The following is a 10,361-nucleotide window of genomic DNA, read 5'->3' as shown; positions in this document are numbered from 1 at the left end:
TGAGTCCCTGGGGGTAGGTCTCACTTGGACCCTGGCAGTGATGTGGGAGGGAGAGAGGCAGTGCTGGTAGAAGCAGCTCCAGAAGTGATGAAGGCAACAGTGGTTGTCTTCCCTTCTCTACCTTCCCTAGCACCACCTGCAGGGAGGCCCAAAGAAAAGCCCCATTGCCCTGGCACTGCAGAAATAAGATGAAACACAGTTATTGAGAGGATGCTGAACATCTATGAGCAGGAATATTTTTTTTTGTTTTGTTTTTTGTTTTTTTTGAGACGGAGTCTTGCTCTGTTGCCAGGCTGGAGTGCAGTGGTGCGATCTCGGCTCACTGCAAGCTCTGCCTCCCGGGTTCACGCCATTGTCATTTTAGTAGAGATGGTTTCACCATGTTAGCCAGGATGAATGAGCAGGTTTTAAAGCCAAGATGGTCTCATCTGTTTGTGTGGGTGAGGAATGGGTCTTCCTGAAGGCATGAAGAGGGACTGGATAATCTTTCAGATTTGTGATTGGATACCTCAGGGGAGCAGAGGCAGACTGGGAGCTCAGGACTGCAGGTATTTCATACTTTGGGATATGGAATTGATGGAGGTGGAGAATATTGGGGATAAGGATTGAATGAAGAAAGGAGTAGGACAATGCAGGACAATAGTAGTCTTAAGATCTTCACTACACTTTACAGGGCACTAGTGATAGATAAACTCTTCTGACCCTAACCATCACTGTGTGAGATGGGGAGGGTGGTTATCTATCCATGTCCCACAGGCAAGGAAACAGATGCTCAGAGAACTTAAAGATTTGGCCGGGTGCAGTGGCTCATGCCTGTAATCCCAACTCTCTGGGAGGCTGAGGCAGGAGGATTGCTTGAGCCCAAGAGTTTGGGACCAGCCTGGGCAACACAGACACTGTCTCTAGAAAAAATTAGCTGAGTGTGGTGGCTTGTGAGGCTGAGGCCAGTGGATCACTTGAGCCCAGAAGGTCAAGGCTGCAGTTGCCCCATTGCACTCCAGCCTGGGTGACAGAGAGAGACCCTGTCTCAATAAAAAGAGCTTAAAGATTTGCCTAAGGGTCCCAAGTAACAGCGGCAAAATTGTGGTTGGAAACCACTGAATTGGAATCACTGGAGGGCAAAGTTTTGGCATCTCTAGAAAAATCCCTACAAACAATTCTCATTTATAGTCAGAATTAAGAACTACCAACCCAGGCTTTCTGCCTAAGCCAGTGCTGTGTCCAGAGCAAGCACTGTCCTGCAGAAAGCCATGAGAATCACACGCTGTTTAGTGTATGCTTAAAAGTTGTAAGCTTTTGGAAAGTGAGGCCAGTTTGAGGTAAATTTGGAGACAGAGATATTTTAGGAGAGCCTCACTAAGTATATTCCATTAGGAAAGGTGAGAACCGAGCCGAGATCGGCTCACTCCACTGCACTCCAGCCTGGGCAACAGAGCGACACTCTGTCTCAAAAAAAAGAGTCTAAAGGGTCCAAGGTCACACCAGGAGAAAAGGGATGGCATGTACCTAAGGAAGAGGGAACCCCCCACTACAGAAGCTCAGGAACTCCTATGGCTTTCTTGAAGAAGGCTTGCAAAAGAGCAGAGAATAAGAGGTGTCTCTGGAGGCCCAGAGAGTACTAGGGGGAAGCTCTTGGTATGCATATAAATCTGGCAGGTTACAGTTTTGCCCACTATCAGTGCCAAGTCCTTGTGACTCAGTGGCTTGGTAGGGACTCTTATTGGTTGTTTCTAGGAACTCCACCCAGCTTCAGCAGGGGACACACTTCCCGCTACACTGACTGTCACTCCTTCTGCCCACTTAGGTAGTGGAAACTTGTTTTTAGGGAGCAGTCAGCTGAGACACATGGTCCCTGTGTACTTGAACAGCCATGGAAAAGCTGCAAGGCAGCTCAGCGCTCCCTGGCGAGTAGCTCCTTCATCTCATCTCAACAAATCAGATTCTCAAGACCAGCTGCTCCCCAGACTTGCTTATTCTTTGTTCAAGGAGACCGTTCCCAATGGATGTGACCCTGTAAAAACACTCTAGTAAACATTTGCTTTGTTATTGAAATTTCACTCTAAAATCCCAAAGCTAGGTCAAACCCCACTGCTAGTTTTACTGAGGAAGAAATCAAGGCTTTTTTTTTTTTTTTTTTTTTTGTGAGACGGAGTCTCGCTCTGCCGCCCAGGCTGGAGTGCAGTGGCGGGATCTCAGCTCACTGCAAGCTCCGCCTCCCGGGTTCCCGCCATTCTCCTGCCTCAGCCTCCCGAGTAGCTGGGACTACAGGCGTCCGCCATCTTGCCCGGCTAGTTTTTTGTATTTTTTAGTAGAGACGGGGTTTCACCGTGTTAGCCAGGATGGTCTCGATCTCCTGACCTCGTGATCCGCCCACCTTGGCCTCCCAAAGTGCTGGGATTACAGGCTTGAGCCACCGCGCCCGGCTCAAGGCATTTTTAAAAGAGTAACTTGTTGAGTTGGCGGATGCTTGGAAGAATGAAGTGGCTTAGGGTCTTTTCAGTTTCTGTGGCTTCCAGGGGTCCTCTGAGATGGCCCTTAGCAGACGTCCTGCGATGCACTGCATGGCTCTTGTTGAAAGCATCAGGGTGGCCTGCCTGTGTCTGGAACTACAGCAGTTTCAACTTCCTCCACACTTCCTTCTCTGGGAAGGTGACCAGCACAAACCCGCTCTGAAAAGTCTTGGGGACCGAATCTCTGTCTGAGAGGGAGGTAGGTGCAGTTCACCCAACTGTTCTGTGACTCCTCTTCACCATTCTCGCAGCAATGACTGAGCCTCATGACTTGGGGGCTGGAGGATGAGGTGGAGGTGGGGGATATAATATAGGAGACGGTACAGTGCAGGGGCAGAGGCCAGTGCGTTCTCCAGGACAAGTGGCACCATGCACTGAAAAACTTCTCAAGATAAACACAACTTTGTCTCTTCAGCCTGGCAAGAGCTGAGGCACTGAAAGCTTGTTTTTTCCCCTAGAAAATGACATGCTCTCCTCCTAAGGGTCCCTTTGATTTTGTCCTGGTGGAAAGCAACAAAAAGAACGTGAACAGGAATATGTATATTTCAGTCGTCATCTGAGTCCTGTGGACAGGAGGCTCAGTTCTCTTCTTCATCTTTCAGATCTCCGCAGACCCTGCCCTCTCTCTGTACAATTCAGAGATTGACACTCAGCAGGCATTCAATAAACGTCTGTGTCAAGTGAGAACAGCTTGATGGGGCAAGTAGGAGTCAATCCTGCATCCTCCCTCCCTTTTTTTCCTCTCCATTCGACCTTTAGGGCTCTGGTTTCCTGTAAGTAGTGAATTATTTACCTCTGCTCATAGATATCAAATTGGCCCTTCCCAGGGTGCAGCAGGGTGGGGTGGGGAGGCGGCTTTGTTCAGTCTGTTAATAGGAGGAGCAAACTTCCTTGTTCAAACAGCACTTACAGGTGGGGGCCTGTTTTTGCTAAGTCATCCTGGGGATGCTCAAAGCTCCATTGTTAGATCCTTTTGTCCTCCTTCCTGGCTCCTCCTTCCTCCCCACACCTCGAATAGACTCATAAGGGGCTCAGGCCTCTCTGCGGGGCTCACTCTGCGCTTCACCATGGCTTTCATTGCCAAGTCCTTCTATGACCTCAGTGCCATCAGCCTGGATGGGGAGAAGGTAGATTTCAATACGTTCCGGGGCAGGGCCGTGCTGATTGAAAATGTGGCTTCACTCTGAGGCACAACCACTCGGGACTTCACCCAGCTCAACGAGCTGCAATGCCGCTTTCCCAGGCGCCTGGTGGTCCTTGGCTTCCCTTGCAACCAATTTGGACATCAGGTGAGGGGTCCCTCCTTGTAGTGCACCAAAGGTGTTGGGTTGGTGTAGCTCAAGTGGGATAAGGGGAGAGGCTGAATGACCATGTTGGAGTGTCTGGAATAATGGGGTATGTTTTGTTAAGCTAGGTCTTTAGGTGCATGTGACATACCAAGGGAAGGTATGTATTTTTTAAGATTAAACACTGAGGCTGTGTGATTTTTATAGTTTACTGTCTTTCTACTATATTACTCCATGAGGGCTGGTGCCAGGTCTGTGTTTCTCTCCACTGTGTCCTCAGTGCCTAGGGCATAGAAAGCACTCATTAAGTATTTGTTGAAGAAATGAGTGGAGAAAATAGAGGCCAGGAATCAAACAAGAATTGGACAGACTCAAGAGATCTTAGCTCTAGCTGGACTTGGTTTTGCTATTTAATGGCTCTGTGCCCTCGGAAAGGGTGCTTCATTTTTTGGTTTAGTTTCCTCATCTGTAAACTGGGGATAATACCACTTAGCTCATAGGATTATGATGTTTAGGGGATAGGATATACAAAAGTAACTTGAAGAATATTAAGTACTTTGCAAATGCAAGCAAATTGGTTATTTAGATTGAGGATGATTTTTGTTGGTTTAAATTAGCCAAGTGGAAAGAGAATAAGCGGGAAAGAGAAAGGTTTTCAACAGGCACGTGCCTCCTCTGGGCATCACATGAACCTCTCTATTTCAGATTAATGGGTCAAGTTGTTATAGATCTTCAGCCCACATACCTTGAGTTCTCTTTTAGGGATTCTTCTATTTCCACCTATGATTTTAATGTACAAGCAGGGAGAATGAACCCAAGTGAACCCTCTCATTATAATCCCCTTAGTTCAATTCACAGTGGCATGAAGGCATGGAAGAGAGGAAAGCAGGAAGGCTGAAGCATCACTGGCTGTGACAAACCTGAGCCCAAACTGTTCACTGCTCTCACTGTTCTTCCCTAAGTTTTCTGTCTGGCCTTCTAGAGCAGGAGAGATAGGACTGGCAAACCTTCTTTCGAGATGTCCCTCCAGCCCCAGAAGTACCTCCAGCCTCACACCATCACTTCAGCCTAGCAAGTTGCTGGAGGGAGTCTATAACCTACCAGGAGCCAGCCAGCCATTTGCATTAAGAAATAGAAGTCTGCCAGGGTGCAGAGGCTCACACTTACAATCCCAGCGCTTTGGGAGGCTAAGGTGGGCAGACTGCTTGAGCTCAGGAGTTCAAGATTAGCCTGAGCAACATGGTGAAACCTTGCCTCTACAAAAATTGCAAAAATTAGCCAGGCGTGGTGGCATGTGCCTGTAGTCTCAGCTACTTGGGAGGCTGAAGTGGGAGGATCGCTTGAGCCTGGGAAGTCGAGGCTGCAGTGAGCTATGATTGTGCCACCGCACCCAGCCTAGGTGACAGAGTGAGGCCCTGTCTCAGGAAAAAAAACAAAAACAGAGAAGTCTACTAGAGATCAGCTCTGGGCTCATGATGTCATGATGGCCTGGAACTGACTGAACTAGTTTGTTCTCACAGGTCAGAAGCAGGAACTTTCTCCCAGAGGAAGATATCCGCCTCTTAAATTGGAAAGGCAGAGGTGGAAAAGAAGGGTTCCCACGGGCCTTCTGGGTTGTCATGAGTGGGGATGCTGAGAGGGAATAGGACAGGGATGGCAGTGGGGAGGGAAAGGCAGGGACCAGATTTTCAGCCAAAGCATGTGTAGCTGAGAGCAGTGAGTGGACAGGAGGTGCAGCAGTCTTTGGGTAGCACCCTACTCGTGAAAAGAATGATAATTACATACAACCTTTAGCCATCAAGCACTTATTTCCTCAATGCCCCCTTCCGCTGGCCTATTCCCGAACCCTAAATCCTGTATCCTATTTAGTTCACTCCTGTTGGTACTAAGTAGTTCCATTTAGAGTACACATTCATTATTGCCTTGAACTTGCTCTGCTGTTATGGCACCTGAAAACTAGATGTCCTTGGATGGGGGTCTTCCTTCATCAAAGCTTCTTCCCATTTGTACTTCAGTTCTAGGACAAGGCAAGAAGAAAGCAAGAAGCTGTAAATCCCATTCCTCTGGGTCTCAATTTCACCCTCAGTTCAAGGAGCTGAATAGGCAGAGGCAAAGGCTATACTCAACACATGTGCAATTGAAAGCAGGCGAGGCAAAACCAGGGCAGAGGGAAAGGGGGTGTGTGTGTAGGTATGGATATATGGGAAGGTAGGTCGGTAGGTTAGTTGAAGAGGAGGTTCTAAGCAGTATAACCTAAGCCTCTTTTCTCTTTCTTCTGCTTCAAACACCTTAAGAACTGCTCAGGGTAGACTGGAGACAAAAGCAACAGCTCAGAAGTGCTAAATCTTGAAGAGCTGCCAAAGCATGGGCAACAAAGTGAGACCTCATCTCTACAAAAAAAAAAAAAAAAAATTAGCCGGGCATAGTGCCCTATGTCCGTAGTCTCAGCTACTAAAGAGGCTGAGGCAGGAGGAATGCTTAAGCCCAGAGATTCAAGGCTGCAGTGAGCGACACCTTGTCTGTCTCTCTCTCTCTCTCTCCCTCACAGTGAAAAAGAATGATCCTGGGAAGGAAGTGTAGGAGGGTGAAACAGTTTCATGTTGTGGATCCTTCTTTTCCCCTATCCCTTGTCCATGCTCTTTATCTTTTTCCTTCCCTAGGAGAACTGTCAGAATGAGGAGATCCTGAACAGTCTCAAGTATGTCCGTCCTGGGGGTGGATACCAGCCTACCTTCACCCTTGTCCAAAAATGTGAGGTGAATGGGCAGAATGAGCATCCTGTCTTCGCCTACCTGAAGGACAAGCTCCCCTACCCTCATGATGACCCATTTTCCCTCATGACCGATCCCAAGCTCATCATTTGGAGCCCCGTGCGCCGTTCAGATGTGGCCTGGAACTTTGAGAAGTTCCTCATAGGGCCGGAGGGAGAGCCCTTCCGACGCTACAGCCGCACCTTCCCAACCATCAACATTGAGCCTGACATCAAGCGCCTCCTTAAAGTTGCCATATAGACATGAGCTTCTCAGCACACAGATCTACTCCATCCAGTCCTGAGGAGCCTCAGGATGTAGCATGCCCCCAGGAGACACTGCTGGACCTCAGCATTCCCTTGATACCAGTCCCCTTCACTGCAGAGCCTTGTCTTTCCCCTCTGCCTGTTTCCTTTTCCTCTCCCAACCCTCTGGTTGGTGATTCAACTTGGGCTCTAAGACTTGGGTAAGCTCTGGGCCTTCACAGAATGATGGCACCTTCCTAAACCCTCATGGGTGGTGTCTGAGAGGCGTGAAGGGCCTGAAGCCACCCTGCTAGAAGAAACCAATAAAGGGCACGTGTGGAAATGGCCAGCCTCTGTGTGTCTTCTTTGACAGAGGGCGGAGGGAAGCTACAAACTGCAGGTGGGATAAAGGAGCTGCTAGCACGAAAAGCTTTGGGAGGGGAGGATCTGATGTATCAAGGGATGCCCTAATTACTGACTGGAAAGCAAGCTCTGGCCAACGTCTGCGGTGGCAGTTGGAGTTATGGGAAATGTGAATTATATTATTCCTTTACAGCTCTTCTTCAGAATTGGGGAAAAAGAGAAAGTGATAATGGGAGGTAGGGGAGGAAATGACAATGAGCCCTTTGTTTGGGGATACTGGGAGGCTGTTAGGAGGATTACAGTCAGAAAGACATCAATAGCACTGTGGGTACTGGGTCAACTAGATCTGACTTGTGCCTTGGGAAATTCCTGGGAAGTCAGCTTAATGTTTACTGATAGCAATGGCATAGAGGGTGTAGTTACTGAGAACACAAAGAGCACTTTATCTTCTTCCTGATCATCAAATCTCTCCAGTGTTTGATCCTTTGCTAGACTGACTCTCCCTCCCTTTTAAAGTTCATGGCCTGGGTGTGATGGCTCACGCCTGTAATCCCAGCACTTTGGGAGGCCAAGGCAGGTGGATCACTTGAGGTCAGGAGTTCGAGACCAGCCTGGCCAACATGATGAAACCCTGTCTCTACTAAAAATACGAAAAAATTAGCCAGGTGTGGTGGTGCACGCCTGTAATACCAGCTACTAGGGAGACTGAGGTGGGAGACTTGTTTGAACCCGGGAGGTGGAGGCTGCAGTGAGCCAAGATGGCGGCGCCACTACACTCCAGCCTGGGTGACAGAGTGAGACTTCATCTTTAAATAAATATATAAATAAATAAAGTTCACATTACACCCTCATTCTTCTCAAACTCACATATTCACAAATTCAGGCTCGAGACAAATAGAGGCAGGAATGATTGGACTCATTTCTTCCTCCGTAAGAAGGAAGGGGTTGGGGATGGGAGAGAGCCTCCCTTCGGAGTCAGGCTATTTATAATCTGCCATTTGCAACGTCATTGTTCCTCACCGTGAGGACAGTTTTGCTCAGAGGCCTTGCAAGGATGGTATCCCAATTCCTCATCCAGTGCAGACATAATCAAAACATACCCCCACCGCCAAAGTCAGGTTCTATTATGGTTTGGAAAAGATACCTGCTGAGAGGTCACTGCCTGTCACCTTGCCCCACAGACTTCATCCTGGAAACTTCTGATTTCACCATCCCTTCTTTGACCACTAGATGGAATATTTTCACTTCTATTCACTGAAGCCCTGAAGGGACAGTTTTCCAAACTGGACACACTGCTTGAGAATCCCAATGCTGAAGGGAAAATGTCTTTCCTTTAATTGTTCTGCTTACCCTAACCATTTTCTAAGCACTTGCATCATATGAGAGTGAATGTGGAATAGATGTTTAAGATCCCCACTGTCTGACCTTCAACTAAACCTGTCATCAACAGAGCTTTATTTCAAAAGGGTAACCTGAGTATTACAGTGGAAATCCCCTGGCAGCCTTCTGCAGGGCCTTCTGCTAACTTAAGGCTACCCTTAACTTCACTCTTGAAACCTCAAGCCTTTCATATTCCCGCTCTGAAAGCCAACAGCTGGGGTATGAATGATTATGGGGTAGGATCATGTACCGATTTTAGAGCAGTAACTGCAGACAAGTTGCTTTCCTGACAAATAGAGAATTCTTGTTGAAAGGTAGTCATCATCTTGACAGTACCATAGCCTGTTGTTACATCCAGTAACAGAGCCAGCTATCTGGGGTGTTGGAAACATGCTACCGGCAGCTTAGAGCCTGATACACCAGTACAATGTGTTCGGTCTTTCCCTTGAGGCCCAAGTTCAAAGAATTATTTAGGGATTCCCAAAGGAATGGGAATTACAATGTAAGTGATTTTGCAGAAAGTCAAGAGAGGGCCATTAAGCTAGAATGAGGGCTCCTCACTTGGGAGGGGAAATGCTCTTTGCTTCAGACAGAACATGATCTGTTTCGCTCAGGAGGAAACAGGGAAGGCAAGACTGAAGGATCCTGTTTTACAAGGATGTTTAGCTTTACCAAATGTTTAGGTGTGCTGTTGTTAAAATGAAGAGAAATTAGAAAGTGTTTCCTTTCCTTTATTCTTCATCTTGTTTGTCCCCCTTATCATCCTCAGAAGCTAATCCTACTGCTATTAGCTTGTGGTCATAAACAGACAAGGCAAAGCTTTAAAATAGCACCCACTTTTCTAGATAAACAAAAATCTTTTAATCAAATTTCCCTAGGGGCACTCAGGAGGGTGAAGTCTCATTAACAACTTTCCCAGAAGTACTGAGGTAATGGTATTCAATTCAGAGGAGGGACAGAAAGAATCACTAACCTGAGGGCTCTTGCAGAAAAAAAAAAAAAAAGACAAAAACAGAGCTTGGAACAAGTGATTTTAGGAGGCCAAAGCACAGACAGTGAAATTGATAATTATATTCATGACTATGTTCCCATAGCTATCCCTCCTTAGTTTATGAGACACTGAGGCCCAGTGTGGTGGCTCAAGCTTGTAATCCCAACACTTTGGGAGGTTAAGGTGGGAAGATGGCCTGAGCCCAGAAATGAGACCAGCCTGGGCAACATAGTGAGACCTAATCTCTACAAAAAATAAAAAAAATTGGCTGAGCATGGTGATGTACACCTGCAGTGGTTTCAGCTACTCAGGAGGCTAAAGTGGGAGAATTGCTTGGGCCTGGGAGCTCAAGGCTGCAGTGAGCTATGATTGCACCACTGCACTCCAGCCTGGGTGACAGAGTGAGACCCTGTCTCAAAAACACTGAGCCAAACTCTACAACTTTATTACAATCACCATCACAACCATCATCCAAACTACCATTCATTTAATATTTACTATGGGCACAGACTGTGCTAGGTACTTTATATACACTGGGTTATTTAATCCTCATACAGATCCCATGAAAACTTCTTATTTCTATTAAAAGAAAAGTTAATTGGGCAAGACACCTGCCAAGGACACAGAGCTTAGGAAGTAGCAAAGCTGAAAGTTAAACCCAGGTCAGTCTGACTCCAAAGCCTCTACTCTTAACCACAACACAACAGTGCTTTCTTCTAGCTCAGATTTTTCTTCATAGAGACCACTGACAGCTGCCTGCACACAGCATTAGATTTAAAAATCATTAGATTTAAAAATTCTGTGGAGGCATGATGGTTTCCAGTTTTCCACTGAAG

At 47.1% G+C, this 10,361-nt stretch overlaps 2 protein-coding genes across 2 annotated transcripts in view; one reads left to right on the top strand and one right to left on the bottom strand.

Moving 5' to 3' along the window:
* Nucleotides 1-2,722: 2,722 nt before the first annotated feature.
* CHURC1 (churchill domain containing 1) overlaps nt 2,723-10,361 on the bottom strand; it is a 28,641-nt gene continuing 21,002 nt past the window's right edge. Inside the window, exon 4 of the mRNA XM_025392274.1 lies at nt 2,723-3,010. Within this exon, the coding sequence (XP_025248059.1) occupies nt 2,897-3,010 (114 nt within the window). The 3' untranslated portion in view covers nt 2,723-2,896. The remainder of the gene's footprint in view (nt 3,011-10,361) is intronic.
* Nucleotides 3,407-7,140, top strand: GPX2 (glutathione peroxidase 2). The gene is made up of 2 exons (XM_025392263.1): nt 3,407-3,799; nt 6,457-7,140. Exons 1-2 carry the CDS (start codon nt 3,578-3,580, stop codon nt 6,805-6,807), a joined length of 573 nt encoding a protein of 190 aa, XP_025248048.1. The 5' UTR covers nt 3,407-3,577; the 3' UTR covers nt 6,808-7,140.

This window comes from Theropithecus gelada, chromosome 7b (genome assembly GCF_003255815.1).
Source record: "Theropithecus gelada isolate Dixy chromosome 7b, Tgel_1.0, whole genome shotgun sequence".
Lineage (NCBI taxonomy): Eukaryota > Metazoa > Chordata > Mammalia > Primates > Cercopithecidae > Theropithecus > Theropithecus gelada.
Note: the sequence above shows the minus strand (reverse complement) of the source record. Positions and strands in the feature narration are given on the sequence as shown.